The sequence below is a fragment of the Salvelinus sp. IW2-2015 genome, linkage group LG15, assembly GCF_002910315.2.
Source record: "Salvelinus sp. IW2-2015 linkage group LG15, ASM291031v2, whole genome shotgun sequence".
Classification (NCBI taxonomy): domain Eukaryota; kingdom Metazoa; phylum Chordata; class Actinopteri; order Salmoniformes; family Salmonidae; genus Salvelinus; species Salvelinus sp. IW2-2015.
Genome location: NC_036855.1, coordinates 19379733 through 19398973, shown reverse-complemented (window position 1 = coordinate 19398973; position 19241 = coordinate 19379733). Strand labels below are relative to the sequence as shown.

The 19241-nt window shown below is 45.4% G+C and overlaps 1 protein-coding gene across 1 annotated transcript in view; it reads right to left on the bottom strand.

The window, feature by feature from the left end:
- hmcn2 (hemicentin 2) overlaps window positions 1–19241 on the bottom strand; it is a 69419-nt gene that overhangs the window by 27128 nt on the left and 23050 nt on the right. Inside the window, exons 21-44 of the mRNA XM_024001790.2 lie at window positions 17602–17761; window positions 17318–17477; window positions 15663–15790; window positions 15274–15525; window positions 11860–11943; window positions 9836–10027; window positions 9594–9724; window positions 9216–9363; window positions 7703–7829; window positions 6949–7106; window positions 6483–6761; window positions 6216–6358; window positions 5952–6102; window positions 5596–5829; window positions 5352–5465; window positions 5015–5202; window positions 4730–4826; window positions 4422–4583; window positions 4042–4155; window positions 3736–3932; window positions 3500–3581; window positions 3248–3379; window positions 2961–3104; window positions 1820–1979 (exon numbers count right to left, since the gene is read on the bottom strand). Of these exons, the coding sequence (XP_023857558.1) occupies window positions 1820–1979; window positions 2961–3104; window positions 3248–3379; window positions 3500–3581; window positions 3736–3932; window positions 4042–4155; window positions 4422–4583; window positions 4730–4826; window positions 5015–5202; window positions 5352–5465; window positions 5596–5829; window positions 5952–6102; window positions 6216–6358; window positions 6483–6761; window positions 6949–7106; window positions 7703–7829; window positions 9216–9363; window positions 9594–9724; window positions 9836–10027; window positions 11860–11943; window positions 15274–15525; window positions 15663–15790; window positions 17318–17477; window positions 17602–17761 (3737 nt within the window). The remainder of the gene's footprint in view (window positions 1–1819; window positions 1980–2960; window positions 3105–3247; window positions 3380–3499; window positions 3582–3735; window positions 3933–4041; window positions 4156–4421; window positions 4584–4729; window positions 4827–5014; window positions 5203–5351; window positions 5466–5595; window positions 5830–5951; window positions 6103–6215; window positions 6359–6482; window positions 6762–6948; window positions 7107–7702; window positions 7830–9215; window positions 9364–9593; window positions 9725–9835; window positions 10028–11859; window positions 11944–15273; window positions 15526–15662; window positions 15791–17317; window positions 17478–17601; window positions 17762–19241) is intronic.

Here is a 19241-nt window from a genome sequence, read left to right as displayed (position 1 = left end):
CCTTATTACAATATTTCCTTCACTGGCCCAAGCGGGCCCAAGCGGGCCACTGATGGGGATGCTCGACTGAGCGTTTCCAAAACCTCCCCAGGCCAGCAGGCAGCCCTGTATGTCGAACCCTGTTAAGAGAATAACACTGATACACATACAGTTGAAGTCAGAAGTTTACATACACTTAGGTTGGAGTCATTAAAACTCGTTTTTCAACTACTCCACAAATCTCTTGCAAACAACTATAGTTTCGGCAAGTCGGTTAGGACATCTACTTTGTGCATGACACAAGTCATTTTTCCAACAATTGTTTACAGACAGATTATTTCACTTATAATTCACTGTATCACAATTCCAGTGGGTCAGAAGTTTACATACACTAAGTTGACTGTGCCTTTAAACAGCTTGGAAAATTCCAGAAAATTATGTCATGGCTTTAGAAGATTCTGATAGGCTAATTGACATCATTTGAGTCAATTGGAGGTGTACCAGTGGATGTGTTTCAAGGACTACCTTCACTCAGTGCCTCTTTGCTTGACATCATGGGAAAATCAAAAGAAAAAAGCCAAGACCTCAGGAAAAAAATTGTAGACCTCCACAAGTCTGGCTCATCCTTGGGCGCAATTTCCAAATTACTGAAGGTACCACGTTCATCTGTACAAAAAATAGTATGCACGTATAAACACCATGGGACCACACTGCCGTCATACCGCTCAGGAAGGAGACGCATTCTGTCTCCTAGAGATGAACGTCCTTTGGTGTGAAAAGTGCAAATCAATCCCAGAACAACAGCAAAGGACCTTGTGAAGATGCTGGAGGAAACAGGTACAAAGGTATCTATATCCACAGTAACACGAGTCCTATATCGACATAACCTGAAAGGCCGCTCAGCAAGGAAGAAGAACCTGCTCCAAAACTACCATAGAAAAGCCAGACTACGGTCTGCAACTGCACATGGAGACAAAGATCGTATTTTTTGGAGAAATGTCCTCTGGTCTGATGAAACAAAAATAGAACGTTATAGCCACAATGACCATCGTTATGTTTGGAGGAAAAAGGAGGACGCTTGCAAGCCGAAGAACACCATCCCAACCGTGAAGCACTGGGGTGGCAGCATCATGTTGTGAGGGTGCTTTGCTGCAGGAGGTACTGGTGCACTTCACAAAATAGATGGCATCATGAGGAAGTAAAAATATGTGGATCATTTGAATCAACATCTCAAGACATCAGTCAGAAAGTTAAAGCTTGGTCGCAAATGGGTCTTCCAAATTGACAATGACCCCAAGCATACTTCCAAAGTTGTGGCAAATGGCTTAAGGACAACAAAGTCAAGGTATTGGAGTGGCCATCACAAAGCCCTGACCTCAATCCCATAGACAATTTGTTGGCAGAACTGAAAAAGTGTGTGCGAGCAAGGAGGCCTACAAACCTGACTCAGTTACACCAGCTCTGTCAGGAGGAATGGGCAAAAATTCACCCAGCTTATTGTGGGAAGCTTGTGGAAGGCTACCCGAAACGTTTGACCCAAGTTAAACAATTTAAAGGCAATGCTACCAAATACTAACTGCGTGTATGTAAACTTCTGACCCACTGGGAATGTGATGAAAGAAATAAAAGCTGAAATAAATCATTCTCTCTAGTGTTATTCTGACATTTCACATTCTTAAAATAAAGTGGTCATCCTAACTGACCTAAGACAGGGTATTTTTACTAGGATTAAATGTCAGGAATTGTGAAAAACTGAGTTTAAATGTATTTGGCTAAGGTGTATGTAAACTTCCGACTTCAACTGTACTTAGGCTGGCAATTGTAAGTGAGAGGGACTCACTCTATCTCTTGGGTGTCTGAGCCCTCCAGAGTCACTCCATTCTTCAGCCAGCTGAGGTGGGGTGTGGGTGTGCCTGTCACTTTGCACTCCAGAGTCAGCTCATCGCCCACTGGGGCACTCAGGTCAGATGGATGGCCAGAGTCCAGGATTGTGGGCGACACTGAAACAAAAGATCAGCACTATGACTCACAACCCTGACATGCAAAAGGTCTTTGATTCTCTTCACAAAATGTGATTTTCTTGGGTGTAATCTAATTTACAATATGTAGGGACAATGGAGGTAAAACATTAAAAAAGTTATCCTTTTTAGATAAAACTACACTAAATATATTCTCATGTCACCAAATAAATTATTAAACCACAATATCTTGCAATATAGCTTTAACAGCACTCTGTAGGGTAGCACCATGGTGTAGCCAGAGGACAGCTAGCTTCCGTCCTCCTCTGGGTACATTGACTTCAATACAAAACATAAGAGGATCATGGTTCTCACCCGCTTCCATAGACTTACACAGTAATTATGACAAGGTTTAATTGGCTTGAAAAGGTTTAATCGCCTGGTCACAGACAGCTGATGTGTTGTGCATTGATGTCTACAAGCMAAGGGAAAAGGTGAGAGGAGGAGAGCGCATAGATGCGAGAAGGAATACAACGAGTTGTTTTGTATCTGGCTATAAAAATGAACTGTTTGCGTGTGATCAGGGGTGTATTCAAACGGAAGCAAACGAAACACGGATAAACATACCTGAATTTGTCCAACAGGAACTCTAGTTTGCAACTGTTGGACTAATGATTACACCCTAGATCAGCTAGATGCAGGCAAGAGTGTGCAAGGCGATATTGAATGTGTTACTGTCTGTCAATGTGTCACTGTTTCCTCAAATCTTTCTTTCAACCTGTGTGCACTTACGTTGTAAACTTTCATTCATAGGCTATGTCATAGCAAACTCATGATGGGTATAGGGAAACTTTGAGTATCATGTAGTAGTCTGAATCTATCGATATTACATTGTACTGGGTGAATGTAATATGAATGACAGTCATCCAATATGCTGTAATAGAAATAAAGCCATGCTTATAAAAATGTTAAAATCATTAAACGTCACCGACTGCCACTGTTGTGGGAGAGTCTGTAGCCTACCTTGCACTGTGAGAGCAAAGTCCTTCTGAGTCTGTCCCTCCCTGTTCTTGGCCACACAGGTGTAGGTTCCAGCGTGAGAGAGGGTCAGCGGACCCAGCTCCAGCCTGTTGCCTCGTACCGACCACTGCCACTGCAGACTGCTCTCTGGGAAAGAAATAACCACACAGGTCAGGCTAAACCAGCAGCTGGAGGTCTCATTCATTCAAATGCATTAATACAAGTGTCAAAATGTGATCTTGTCAAAACTGAATTTGTCACAGTTAATTTATAAAACTTCAGCTTCTTACCAATAGGGGTGCCATCCTTCAGCCAGGTTATACTGGGTACTGGGACCCCTGTAGCCTCACACAGCAAGGTGACATGGGAGCCCAGGTTTTGGGTGAGGGACTCATGAAGAGGTCCATCCAGGACAGGGGGTACTAAGGAGGAGAACAGAATAGAAACAATGAGATTTGTATTATACTGTGACATCTGATATGCCAGTATTACCATATGTAAGAAACAGATCTAATGGAGGTTACATGGGAGGCAAGTCTCACCATGGACAGTCAAGCGGAAGGTCCTGTCCACTTGTCCAGCCACATTGGACACCTTGCAGATGTACATTCCACCATCAGCCACCTATGGACCATGAACCATAGTCAGCATGAAACAGAACAACAGTGTTTCACTTTGATGCTTAAAACAGGGTTAATCTCATGCCCTCAGTTATCAGTGCTAACTCTTTTAAAGCAGTTAAGACAGCACCAACTGAAGGTGATGACAGTGTGTTTACCTGCACTCCCATGATCTCCAGCTGATGCTGCTCCACTTTCAGTCCAGTCCTAGCTGCCAGCTGCAGCCCGTTCCTGTACCATGTGACCTCAGGCGTCGGAATGCCCAGAGCTTCACAACGCAGAGTGACAGATGACCCCACCTGAGGGGTCAGGACCTCTGACTCAGAGTCAAGGCGGGGCTTCAGCGTGGGCAGGACTGTAAACCCATAGGAATAAAATAGACAATATTTAAGTGCTAATTCAGATATTGTAGCAAGTGAAGTGTGACACTGATGAGGGCAGCACAGGACTATGACGTTTCTCACCATAGACACTGAGCAGTATGCTCTTCTGGTCCTGGCCTGCTGAGTTGGTGGCAGTGCACACGTACTGTCCTGCATCCTCTAGTCTGGCCCGGGGCAGCTGCAGCATCTGACCTCCTACAGTACAGACAACAATACGTCATTCAGAAGGCATAGTTTATGTTCAGTGAATTAATCAGAATGACAGTACAGTAAACTAGATGGCAGGTATCAAAGGAAGTCAGCAGAGAACAGCAGAAAGACAGTGGACAGTAGGCAAATCACAGATAAAATGCATTTTGAATTGCTATGCGTTTATTGTGTATGGTTGGCCGATTGAGTACACAATGAGTTATGGAGTGTGTTATGGGCTCTGGGCAGTGTGTTGAGGAGCAAGCTCTGACCTGGCAGGATATGGATGCCCGTGCTGAACTGGAGGACCTGTCCATCTCTGGTCCATGTGATCTCTGGAGGAGGGTACGCCTGGACGTCACACAGCATGGACACCATGTGACCCTTTATCACACTCACCTCCTCCTCCCTGCCAGCTACCATCCTTGGGGGAACTGGAGAGAAACAGGAATAGATCAGCTCACACTCAGCTAACACGTAAACACATTCACAGGATGTCTCTGTCCTTCCTGTGTGAATTGAAGAAATCTGCTTGACGTGGCATTTGAAGAGATGTTTGTACTTGTGGGCTCCATCTCACCTTGCACAGTCAGACTGAAGAGTTTTTCCACTGCTCCAACCTTGTTCTCAGCCACACAAAGGTAGCTGGCCATGTCTGACACCTGCACACTGAGGATCTGAAAGACAGAATAATTAATAACATAACATTATAGACCTGCCACCTGAGACAGGTGAAACAAGAGAGAGCTGTATATTGAATTAAATCAAATGAGTGACATCAGCGCAGGACGGGGGCCATTCTATTCCAAGGGAAGTCCTTATACTGTACTAAGCAGTGCAGTGCTTTGGTATACAGGATTCTGACCTGTAGTTGTCTCCCGTCCTCACTGATGCTGTGGTTTTGTCCGGAGGGCAGCGGTGTGCCGTCCCTCAGCCAGGAGATGGCTGGTTCTGGGTGACCTGTCACGTCACAGTGGAGAGCCACGGTACTGTTCACCACTGCTCCTATCTCCTCCATGAACTCATCCAACTGGCCCGTTATCACTGGGGGGACTGGGAAAACAGGACGCCAAAAGATAAAAACATTTGGAAATGGCGCATACGTTTTGCAGGTTTAGGCATTAAGGCTTTTGACTGTACGAGGACCATGATTGAATAATAAGTTGACAGAATGACAGGGAGTAGTAACAAAGCGTGCCTACCTAGAACCTCCAGGTCAAAGTGCATGCGGTCCTCCCCTGCCTCGTTCACCGCCTGACACGTATATTTCCCAGCATCCTCCTGCTGGACCCGTGGAATCTGGAGTACCTGCCCACCTAGAGGACAACAACATAACAGAGCATCTTATTGGATCACAGTGGAGCTGATGCTGCAGTAGTGCCATTCTGGTCGTTGTACCAGTTTGATATCGTAGAACTAGACCTAGAGGGCTGGTCCCCCTCTCACCTGGCAGCAGTACWACTCCGTCAGCGGTGGAGAGCTTGCGTCCCTCTCTGTACCAGCTGAGATGGGGCGGAGGGATGGCGTTACTCTCACAGGACAGGCTGATGGGATGCCCCAGGACCACCTCCCTTCTTTCTGTCATCTCATCATCTCTAACCCCTCCCTCCTCCTCCTCCTCCTCTCCTCCCAGACCCCAGGCTGCTGCACCGTTACTCCCCCGATGGAAGATGGGAGGAACTGGAGAGAGAGAACGAATGTTCAGTTAGTTTCACAAGAGTGCAGTGAGATTAGGTTGCATAGTGTGAATGAACTAATTTTGCCAACGGCAGACAGTTTAAATTCCATACGTGGACACTAACCCTGAATAGTGACGTGGAAGTCTCTCTTGTCCTCTCCTGCAGTGTTGGTGACCATGCAGGTGTATTGTCCCTCATGGGAGAGCATGGCATTGTCTATGTGAAGAAGGCGATCACTCTCACGGATACCAGTGTGGGAGTTCCTAGTCAACAACTAGAAACAGCAAAAAATAAATACAAAAAAGTTTCAAATAAGCAGAAATAGACATCTATGGCGCTAAATGAACTTATGTGAAATGCAGTAGCTAGACAGAAACACAAACCAACCTGTCCATCTTTGAACCACTGGGTCTTGGGTTCAGGGAAGCCTTTAGCCAGACAGGACAGGGTTAATGAGCCGTTGATCCGGACTTTCTCATCTCGGCTACCGAAACTCAGAGATGTAGAGTCCCCTTCAATCTGCGGTGGAACTGATCAAATCAAACAGGCAGTCAAATACCTCTCCGGTATTTATGTACATTGAATTGTAATGATGTTAGACTACTGTTCATTACATACACCAGAATCAACCCTCTCCTTGTCTGGTTCCCTTACCCAGCACACTGAGTGAGTAGTGTTTAAGAGTGGTGCCTGCTGGGTTTGAGGCTCGGCAGGTGTAGAGACCGGCACTGTCTCCCTGTGCTGCCCCCAACCGCAGCGCCTGCCCACCCCGGGTGTAGGTGAGCTGGGCACTGGACACGATGGGCTGGTTGTCCTTCAGCCAGGTGATACTGGGCATGGGAGAACCTTCTACGTCACAGGGCAGAACCGTGGGGAAACCCAACACCACAGACACCTCTGAGGTCTCACRGGGGCCCATGATGGTGGGGGGAGCTGGAAAAACAGGAGGAGAGAGGAGGAGCGTGAGAAGAGAGAAAGGTGACTTTCTCAAGTTATACTGTAGTATAGAAGGTGAATCTGCTTCAGTGATAAACATTGTGATTATTTCTGAGATGCAGAYGGAAGTTTGTGTTGTTAGTATGAGGTCATTGAGAAGGAAACATGAGAGAGGGAACAGTACCTTGCACAGTGAGTCTGAACTGGCGCATCTGTGTCCCAGCGCTGTTACTGGCCAGACACTGGTACAAGCCCTGGTCCCTCAGTCTGACTGCCTTCACCTTCATCGCCTGGCCCTGCTCATGGAACTCCACATGGGGGTCCCCGTCCTTGGACAGCACCCTGGAGAGGATGGAGAGGGATCAATACTCCAAAGCCTGACAGTGTATTGACTAGGCTAATCCACACACAAAAAGTGATATCTGACACATGATGTCACAAAATGACCAACTGATGAATTGGTTTACAATTACCATCATAGTCATAAAAACCAAAACATTCCTGTTTTAGGGGTTATTGACTCCTGTTAGAAATGTAAAAACCAGCAACCCCGAAAATGTTTACAAAGCTTTTGCAATACAGAAAAATATTAAAAATATTTAATTTGAGTGACTTTGCTACAGCAGGAAAATAATCCTGCAGCAACAGGAAATGTGAATTATTATGTGGATTGTAATTCATGGACATTTTTGTTGGGTCTGATACATTTTTCATTTGGACAAATCAAGTCTGAAACTTCAAAGTGGAAATTACAAACTTTAGAATCCTTTTTAAAACTAAAATACACCACAAGTTTGCATTTCCTGCCGTGCAAGAAAATTCTCAGCAACAAAAGAGTAATCAAATTAAGATCCTACATTTGTATATGAGTGTGAATAAACAATTTAATGTGATGGGTAGTAGCTATATGCACAAGAGTCAATGTCAAAAAGACTCACTCTCCATCCCGGCTCCATTCAACTTTGGGGGCTGGGCGCCCACTGACCCGACACTGGAACTCCACCTCCTGTCCTGACACCACTGACAGGTCCTGTACCCTGGATGTCCCCGAGATCACTGGTGGGGCTAACTCACACACACACACACACACACACACACACACACACACACACACACACACACACAGAGAGAAGTTAGGCCATGGTAGGATGCAATTCAAAATTAGACCTGGAATTGCTAAAATATACTTAAGAATAAAAAGTAAAAGTATAAATCATTTCAAATTCCTTATATTAAGCAAACCAGACAGCACCATTTTCTTGTATTTAAAATTTGCGGATAGCCAGAGGCACACTCCAACCCTCAGACATCATTTCCAAATGAAGCATGTGTATTTAATGAGTCCGCCAGGCAATGGCGGATTTAGATATAGGCGACACGGGCAGCCGCCCCGGGCAGCATCTTGCAGGGGGCGGCATGGTGACATTTGCACGATCGGTTTGCTATCGCTCATTTGCACGTCACGTCAATGATATCATGTCACCGTGTGGGACTAGGGGTCAATTAACCTTGTCGGAGTATGTGCCCTGATTCTAGTTTGTGAGCTAGGCAGGCTACTGCCTGGGAAGGTCTCCCACTCAGAAGTACAAGATGTGGAGGAAGGTGGGGTCAGCTTGACCTCAGGTCTCCCCACTGGAAGCCCGAGGTAGGGGGAGCGGGGGAATCTATCAAATAGCGCACCTCTAACTTTGTACAGTACTAATGCAATTAGTAAAATTAGTCACACTACAAAATGCTACCAAATAAACTACAATTGACTCATAATACTGTGAATATATAGTTTCACAGACATATTGTTGCATTRTTTTCTGGTTTGAGCGAAATCGTTAAGAATAATATATAACCCGTCTGCACACCACCAAGGTGAATTGGTTTAGTCTTGACTCTTGGTTGACAGAGTTGGGGGATGGGTAATGTATTGATGCTCGAGTGCCAAATCAACACAAATTTGTTTCTATTTGTCTTATGTTATGATTATTRATTTGTGTTGTTCCAAATGTCTGAATAAAAATTACAGTTAGTGCAGGATAGTTTCTTTCTTTGTTGGTGGGGGGGGCTGAAGGAAGGTTCGCCTAGGGAAGCCAAGCTCCAAGCTAGAACCGCCACGTCAGAGGCAGTAGGGATGACCAGCGATGTTCTCTTGATAAGTGCGTTAATTTTGACATTTTACAATGTTCCTGTCCTGCTAAGCATTCAAGATGTAACAAGTACTTTTGGGTATCAGGGAAAATGTATGGAGTAAAAAGTACATTATTTTCTTTAGGAATGAGTGAAGTAAAAGTTGTCAAAAATATACATTACAGTAAAGTCGAGTACAGATATCCCCKAAAAAACGACTTAAGTAGTACTTAAAAATATTTTTTTACACAACTGACTTTGCTTAAACTTTAAATGTAAAATCAATGGGAGAGGTAGGACACCGACTTGATTTTAAGCACTATGGACGCTCACCTTGTACAACAATGTTGTAGTCCCTTCGGGCTTGCCCAGCTGTGTTACTAGCTATGCAGCTGAACTGGCCACCGTGCTCTGTCTGGACCCGGTAGATTCTCAGAAGTCTCTTCCCATTCTGTAGATACACTCCAGGGGAGTCCACCACCTATACACAGCCAGACATACATTGTACGTGATTGTTACTGTAAGATCAATATTGGACTGTGATAAACTAAATGACCACTTGGTGTCACTGTGTTGCTAGATATAAATAACATGGTTGTCATCGAAGTCATTAGAAGTATGGTCACCTATACAACCTATACCTATACGTTTCAACAACAACAAAAAATGTGTTTTTAAGAAGTGTATTTGAATGCCTGGTAGGTGACTCACATTCTGCCCGTCTTTAGTCCAGGTGATTGTGGGGGAGGGGATACCAATGACATCACAGCCCAGAGTGAGTGGCTGCTTCAGGGTGACTGTCAGGTTCAGGGGCTGTCCATCATCCTGGATCTCAGGGGGAACTGGAGAAGTACGGGAGACAGACATCATCTAGAAGTCCCTTTGTTAAGACATTTTATTGTTATCTGAACTCACATCAGTTTTGAATAAAGATGGAATTGATAAGATCTCACCATGCACTTTCAGGCGGGTCTTCCGCTCAACAGAGCCTGCATCATTGCTGGCTACACATGTGAAGTCCCCACTGTGACTGGCAGATGCTGAACCAATCACAAGAGAGCCGTCCTGTGCCACAGATAGCTCTGATTGGTCAGGGTGTATCTCCAGACCGTTCTTGAACCAGCGTACCTTGGGAGGGGGTGAGCCTGCGGGTGTAAAGATAGCAGAGAGGGTAGTGAGAGGATTCTTTATCGATCATAGCTGACAGAAACAAAAGTTACTTCTGTCTGCGCCCCCACCTACAGGAAGGGCCACCCTATCGGTGGGCTGGGATACTTCAAGGTTAGAAAGTAGCACATGAACGCCAAACACAATATGTTGGTAGATGCCTGATTTAAAGTGTTAGTGTTGTGATTTACTACCAGAATCATAGCTTGAGGACCCTGGACAGTAAGAATAGTGATTGGGCCAGAAGTTCTAAGCCTTGATGTGATGTATAGGCACCTGAAACAGATGTGTTTGGAGCTTTACAATGGGGAAAAGGGCCGGGAGCATTGGCAGAAGTCTGGGATGGAGTTAGAGGTGGAGCACGGGACGGAATGGGGTTAGGAGGGCSCACCTGTACCCGATATAACCCAGTCTGAGGTCTCTCTTACATAAATAGGACAGGACATACATAACTGTGCGGACATCCAGTCCAGCTTTTTGCATTAAGAGCAAAGGAGGAAGTAAATCCCTGTCCCATCTCTATTTACAGAACATATCCAAACACCAGAGAGAGAGAAGGCTGTACGGGAAACTAAACACATATTTCATCCTCCGTCCAAAAATACTGAGGGGACAGAGAGGAACCACAGAGAGGAACCAAAGGTAATGTTATCACCCGGTCCCATGCGGAGCACATGTTTACACTTTACAGCACTGACTCAAATGTATAATCTCATTGCTGGGAGGAAATACAGATGTTCTGTTTAGATAAAAATAATTAAAACCTGTTTCTTGTATTTATCTGCTTGAGTTCACTAGCTTCCTTCCATTATCTCTTTCATGTGTTTTTTAAACAAGTACTTCCATTATTATGGGGCATTAAGTGTTCCTATTGGTAAAACATAATAATTTCCTGATGGCAGAATCTCTTTTCATCTTGCCATRCAACATTCACACAGACAGACACATTTCTATGATACAATGGGGAATGAAAAAGCTATTGTCTCCTAGTTTCCTTTGCCAGACACCTAGTGCTGCCTGCCTGGAGCTGTGGCTGCCTGCGAGCGTCGCTGTGAGGGCCCTGTAACAGACCAGTAACAGTGTGGGCTCTACAGGGAGGGCCAGTGGAGCCAGCCTCCTCAGCGGAGGAGCACCACAGACATCTCTGTCCATTATCTGGCAGCAGCAGCCTGTAATTAGGATTCCTCTCCCAGCAGGCCCCCTCGCAGAGCGGAGAGGAAAGCAGATGTGGCCCGCTGAGGGAACAGGGAGAATGATGTTCCAGCTGTTGGTGTGTCCGCATTAGCCTACTCCTCACCTTCTCAAACATGCCCCGTTACCATGGCACGGCTCCATACAAACAACACCTATTTAAGTGCCCTGTCAAGAAGAAGCTCAATGGGCCCACGCATAAGAAATAATGCACACACACACACCCTTTCTCAGCCATGCTGAGTGCTACCTCCCCCTTTGCCAAGATGCTAAAATAGAGAAAGAAACAGTATGCAAATGAATGAAAGCACAACATTAGGATAGCAGGGTTATTGAAACACACAATTGTTTCCACAGACTAATGAAAGCCTCTGGAAATAGCAGAGCAATGCTTTGAAGGTAGCTAGACAAGTCCACACCTTTGTCCTACATTTCATATGGAGCCAAAACGGCTTCATCCAAACATACCTGGAAAAAGAGTCACTGGATCTTTTCACTTTGGTCAGGCTGTGTAAATTGTGTGTTTTGTCTGACACCAGACTTGCACTGTATGTTTCCCTCTAGCGTGTATCTGTTTCCCGTAAAACGGACATACTCTACATCATAAATCTTATCCTACCTTCAGCAGGGCAGGGAATGGTGACCTTGCTGTTAGACACTTTCTCCATGATGGCATCTCCAGCCTCTGCGAAGGACGGGGCCTCTGTGGAACCGATAAAGGACAGAGCATGATGACAACACAGGGAATGAGATACACTGTATGACCAAAAGTATGTGGACACCTGCTCGTCAAACATCTCATTCCAAAATCATGGGCATTAATATGGAGTTGGTCCCCCCTTTGCTGCTTTAACAGCCTCCACTCTTCTGGGGAGGCTTTCCACTAGATGTTGGAACATTGCTGCAGGGACTTCCATTCAGTCACAAGAGCATTAGTGAGGTTGGGCACTGATGTTGGGCGATTAGCACTGGCTCGCAGTCAGCGTTCCAATTCATCCCAAAGGTGTTCGATGGGGTTGAGGTCAGGGCTCTGTGCAGGCCAGTCAAGTTCTTCCACACCAATCTCAACAAACCATTTCTATTTGGACCTCGCTTTGTGGACAGGCGCATTGTCATGCTGGAAAAGGAAAGGGGCTTCCCCAAACTGTTGCCACGAAGTTGGAAGCACAGAATTGTCTAGAATGTCATTGTATGCTGTAGCGTTAGGATTTCCCTTCACTGGAACTAAGGGGCCTAGGCTGAACCATGAGAAACAGCTCTAGTGTCACGAATCCCGCCGAAGATGGTGCCTCTTCTTGTTCGGGCGGCGCTCGGCGGTCGTCGTCGCCGGCCTACTAGCTGCCACCGATCCCCTTTTCTGTTTCATTTAGTGTTGTCTGATTAGTGCACCTGTTTCTTGTTTGGGTTTTGGTTTTGGGCTATTTAAACCCGGTAGGCCCGRCGGCTTTTGTGCGGGCTTGTTTTTCTGTTATTGGTGTGTGTATATTTTGGTGGATTTTATTTCCCGAACCGTTTGGTCCTGTTTGTTTTGGACTGGGTCTTTTAGCGCCTGTGTGTGTGGCGTTGACCGGCACTCTGTTGTTTGGGAATAAATATATCCACGTATCTACTACCCTGCTCTCTGCGCCTGACTCCTCCACCCACTACTTCTAGAAGTCCTGACATCTAGACTATTATTCCTCCTCCAGCAGATTTTACAGTTGCCACTATGCATTGGGGCAGGTAGCGTTCTCCTGGTATCCTCCAAACACAGATTCGTTGTCGGACTGCCAGATGCTGAAGTATGATTCATCTCTCCAGAAAACACATTTCCACTGCTCCAGAATCCAATAGCGGCGAGCTTTACACCACTCCAGCCAACGTTTGGCATTGCACATGGTGATCTTAGGCTTGTGTGCGGCTGCTCGTCCATGAAAACCCAAAAGAACAGTTATTGTGCTGACGTTGCTTCCAGAGGCAGTTTGGAGCTCGCGCTTCAGCACTCGGCGGTCCCGTTCTGTGGCCTACCACTTCGCAGATGAGCCATTGTTGCTCCTAGCCATTTCCACTTCACAATAACAGCACTTACAGTTGACCTGGGCAGCTCTAGCGGGGCAGAAATGTGACGAACTGACTTATTGGAAAGGAAAGTCACTGAGTTCTTCAGTAAGGCCATTATACTGCCAATGTTTGTCTATGGAGATTGCATGGCTGTGTGCTAGATTTTATACACCTGTCAGCAACGGGTGTGGCTGAAATAGCTGAATCCACTAATTTGAAGGGGTGTCCACATACTTTTGTATGTATAATGTAAAGGGTTTATTTGGCATCATGAGTTATATAAATCCACAAGGGCTACTCTAATCATAAGTGTAAAAGTTAGGTTGAGATTTTTATAAGATATGGTCTTCATTTTTGTTTGAAGGTTCTGGTAGAGCAGCATTAGGGTAAGACAGTGTGAGGGTTAATCCTAGGGGTAGGGTGAAGATGTGCTTTTGGCCTGTGACAATGTGAGTCATGTCTCCTATAACCCATACTCACTCGTTAACCTCCAGCTCTGGCTTCCTCTAATCCTTCCCTCAGCTAAAGCTGATCTCTAAGGTCAAAGAGCACCTCAATCAACCCCCTAACATTAACAGACTGATCCATGCACTGGTCAAATAGAATGGGGTTTATAGGGCTGCTTGCACTCTGACTATGGTGCTGCTTCCAGAGAAAGCACCTGTAAAGACTACTGTCCTTGTCTATTCTGTCTTTCAACTGGGACAGATTTTTCTCTCATGTAGWGCTGAGCGATTAGTGCTTTTTGAAGTGGATTCGGTTTTGGTCCCATTATTTTTTTTAAATATCACGGTTTCACATTTAGATTTKATTTTTTTTACATAAAGCAGTATGCATTACGTGGGTTGAATGCTGTAACAACACAGAACAAAACAATGAATAAAAGTCCCATGATGTTAGTGACTGCTTACCACTTAGGCCTATTAACCATCATTTGTTCACATTACATGACTTTACTATATTTAAATTATGTATATTACYTTTGTTTTATTTGATGTCTTRATTATTTAATTCAAAGTCATCATCTCTCTATAGAGCTGCTGCCTATACTCTGACAAAATCACAATTTGAGTAGTTCTTCAAAGAAAATAAGTCATACCAATTATCAATCACTTAGATCATGTATTTCCAGGTAGAAATACATGATACAGCAACTGCTCTCTATCTCTCTCGATCGTGCATTCTACTGTCTCTTTTATGTAGCAGGCATAAAAGAAACAGAGGTGACAAGTAGGTGCACAATGGATTATGGTCACTTTAATCATGTTTACATCATGTTTACATCATGTTTCATGTTTACATACTGCTTTACTCATCTCATATGTATATACTGTATTCTATTCTGCTGTATTTTAGTCAATGTCACTCCGACATTGCTCGTCCTAATATTTATATATTTCTTAATTCCAATATTTTACTTTTAAATGTATGAATTGTTGTGAATTGTTAGATACTACTGCACTGTTGGAGTTAGGAYCACAAGCATTTCGCTACACTCGCAATAACTTCTGCTAAATATGTTTAGGTGACCAATAACATTTGATTTGATTGTAGTTAATTACCACATTTTCTGCGCTAAATTATCTAGAATATTGGCCTGTTGGAAACTACAACTCCCTACTACATCGCACAGTTCGGGCTTTATTTGATTTATCTCTAGAGAAACTGCAATGTGTGCATTGAGCTCACAGAAGGAAAAAAAAACGAACAAATGGAATTCAAATAGTTGAACCGGAGTCAGTCAATTAGTTGTTTAAATGTTGGTTAATCGCTCAGCACCACTCTCATGTAAACCTGGAGGTATCTGCTCTACCTAGAATATTACAGTTCTTGCTGTGTGAACTTCTTTTAACATGTAATGGTTTGGCTCAGTTAGTTTTCAGTGCTGATGGTAAGGGGTGTTATCAGCTGACAAAAGGATACATGGGTGTACAGTATTTGGAAAGAGAAAAGCTGCATCACATTGATCAATCAGATCCCTCAAGTTACCCACCTAGCACCTCCAGTTTGACCTCCATGGTGTCCTGTCCAGCAGTGTTCTTGGCCACACAGCTGTAGATGCCCTGGTCAGTGAGGCTGGCCCTGTGGATCTTGAGGGCTGCAGTGTCCCTGGCCCAGACAGGACGTCCGTCGTGGAACCAGCTGATCTCAGGGCTGGGCTCCCCCTGAACCACACATGGCAGAACCACTGTCTGGCCTATCAGAGCCTTCAGCAGGGACGGAGCTGCCTGGATCTTGGGCTTAGCTTGGAAACAAACAAACAAGGTTTGTTTCTCATGATATCTATCTGCCTGTTTAGCATTTTGGGTCTTAGATGCACGACAGCATCTTGAACAGTGAAGTGAAACAGGCTGTACAACGTGACTATCCATAAGGAGGTACCTTGTATGTGTAAATTGTAGTTGATAGACACGTTGCCTGCTGGGTTTTTTGCTGAGCAAGTGTAAAGTTTACTATCAACCAGTCGGACATCAGTGATCTTCAGAGAGCCAGAAGGCAGCACGGTGAACCTGGACATGGAAAGAGGTCAGAGGTCAAGCTGGGATAACACTGTCAGGAGTTACACTGCATATGTGCAACCCTGTAGGTGTTTCTGTGTATATATGTGAGTGTGTGTGTATACATGTGACCGTGCATGCCTGTGTAGTTCTGGCTGTTGTAATACCATTCATATTGCACAATTGTAACTAAACTTCTCAACTGAACTGAAATCCCCAGCAGAATGTCATAACTATTTGCTTTAGTACCTACCCAGCTGCAGAAATTTATTATATGCACAAATATAAACAGTGCTCTGAGATTTATTTGGGATAAGTGTGTCTGCTAAGCAACTCAAATGTAGTTTGCTTAAGTGAAAACGATCTGGAACCACAGACTCCTCTTCAACACTGCACATGTTGCCGTACCACTCTGCTCCCTTACTGCTTCAAACCCAACCAGTAGCATGCATCATTGAAACAGAATGACTGGCTCAGCAGTCAGTGTCTAAGTCACCTTAGCAGAGAGCAGGGAGCCGAGCACACACTGGAGACATGGACCCAAATCACAGTCCCATCCATCTCCCCACATCACTACCCACTGTGGTGTACACTCATCTGTGTACACAGGCTGACTGGGACAAATTGAGCTAGAGGGGTCTGAGTGCAGCTCCCTAGCCACCCTAACTGACACAGTGTGGGATAGTGCTCCTCTCCTCTCCAGCTGTGCTAGCTCTCTCTGTATACAGCACTGGGACTTGTGGTGGAGGAGGTGGAAGAGAACAGGGTTACGGCAGCAGACACTCAGAACACCCACTGACTGAGTTATTCCAACAATCAGCTCCCCCTGCTCACACCGGCTGGGCCAGGGGATGGGGGGTAAATGGGGGGGATGGGGGGTAAATAGACTGCCGGATGGAGAGAATGCATCTGTCCGCTCCTGTGGCTTGGCTGAGGGCTAAGAGGGTTGTTGGTGGATGTGTGTTATTCTCATCAGACAGCCAGGGCTGGTAGAGAGTCAACATGCTCTTTTATGGCAAGAGATCCACAGGGGAGCCAAACGTCAAACAGGCTTTACTTCTGTCTCTTCTTCCGTCAGTGTTCCTCCCTTCTTCCTGTCAGCACACCCCTCCTCTCCTCCCTCTCTCCTTCCTGGCTCCACATGAATCATCCTCATTCTACCACAACCATAGCTTTCAACACTGTTGCTCAGTTCCTCCAGGGACAGGTCATGGCCAGTAAGTCTCTAATCTGTGCCCTACAGACAGACACCACCAGACAGTGAAGTCTGTACCGAGCGACCACAGACCCAGGCATGAGAGAGTCATGTGTGGAACCAGATGTTATTCCTCAGAGAAGTTGTTATTACTCAACCGTTAATGGCTGCTTTGTATAGCAGCCGGCTTCAATCAACATCCCTTGTAAAAGGAGTTGGTTAGTTAAGTCAGGGGTAAGGTAATCGCCTTGGTATGGTGAGAAACTTGCCCTTTATTGCCTATTTAACATTTTCACTGCTATACTCTTATGTGACCAGTACTGGGAGATGGGACTTCCTCTTACCAGGCAGTGACTGGAGGGATGGGCTGGCCGTTCCTGCTCCATGTGACCAGGGGAGAGGGACTGCCCTGGACCTCACAGGGGAGGATGACCTCAGAGCCCACTTCGGCAGCCATCTTAACTGTGTTCTCCTGACTGCTCACACCTACGATCTTAGGCTTGGCTGGGGGAAAAGTAAACATTATATATTTTACACAGTACCTCTATCAATGAAACACTTTGAAGAGAGGCCATTGACATTGCAGGCACTGGACAGCCTTTTCAGTAAGTACATTTGCAGCGCTTACTGTTGACACTAAGCTGGATCTCACGGCTGGCGTAGCCCACTGCACTGGTGGCTGTGCAGATGTATATGCCTGCATCCTCTGCAGTGGGGTTGAGGATGTGGAGGTAACCATCATTGTCTGACTGGGCAGAGGACATGTCCCTGGGCAGGGGCTCCCTTCCCTGGGGGCAGAGCAGGCAGAATGAGGCCCGGGCCCAGATACACACTCAACTGCACTGGGACACATACAGTGGGGAGGACAAGTATTTGATACACTGCCGATTTTGCAGGTTTTCCTACTTACAAAGCATGTAGAGGTCTGTAATTTTTATCATAGGTACATTTCAACTGTGAGAGATGAATCTAAAACAAAAATCCAGAAAATCACATTGTATGATTTTTAAGTTATTAATTTGCATTTTATTGCATGACATAAGTATTTGATACATCAGAAAAGCAGAACTTAATATTTTTTTAATACAGAAACCTTTGTTTGCAATAACAGAGATCATACGTTTCCTGTAGTTCTTTACCAGGTTTGCACACACTGCAGCAGGGATTTTGGCACACTCCTCCATACAGACCTTCTCCAGATCCTTCAGGTTTCGGGGCTATCGCTGGGCAATTCAGCTCCCTCCAAATATTTTCTATTGGGTTCAGGTCTGGAGACTGGCTAGGCCACTCCAGGACCTTGAGATGCTTCTTACGGAGCCACTCCTTAGTTGCCCTGGCTGTGTGTTTCGGGTCGTTGTCATGCTGTCATACATGGCCCCATCCATCCTCCCCTCAATACGGTGCAGTCGTCCTGTCCCCTTTGCAGAAAAGCATCCCCAAAGAATGATGTTTCCACCTCCATGCTTCACGGTTGGGATGCGTTGTTCTTGGGGTTGTACTCATCCTTCTTCTTCCTCAAACACGGCGAGTGGAGTTTGACCAAAAGCTATTTTTTCTCATCAGACCACATGACCTTCTCCCATTCCTCCTCTGGATCTATCCAGATGGTCATTGGCAAACTTCAGACGGCCGGACATGCGCTGGCTGGAGCAGGGGACCTTGCGTGCGCTGCAGGATTTGAATCCATGACGGCGTAGTGTGTTTACTAATGGTTTTCTTGAGACTGTGGTCCCAGCTCTCTTCAGGTCATTGACCAGGTCCTGCCGTGTAGTTCTAGCTGATCTCTCACTTCCTCATGATCATTGATGCCCCACGAGGTTGAGGATCTTTGTATGGAGCCCCAGACCGAGGGTGATTGGACCGTCATCTTGAACTTCTTCCATTTTCTAATAATTGCGCCAACAGTTGTTGCCTTCTCACCAAGCTGCTTGTCCTATTGTCCTGTAGCCCATCCCCACCTTGTGCAGGTCTACAATTTTATCCCTGATGTCCTACACAGCCTCTGGTCTTGGCCATTGTGGAGAGGTTGGAGTCTGTTTTGATTGGATGTGTGGAGAGGTGTCTTTTTATACAGGTAACGAGTTCAAACAGGTGCAGTTTAATACAGGTAATGAGTGGAGAACAGGAGGGCTTCTTAAAGAAAAACTAACAGGTCTGTAAGAGCCGGAATTCTTACTGGTTCGGTAGGTGATCAAATACTTTGTCATGCACTAATAAAATGCAAATGAATTACTTAAAAATCATACAATGTTGATTTTCTGGATTTTT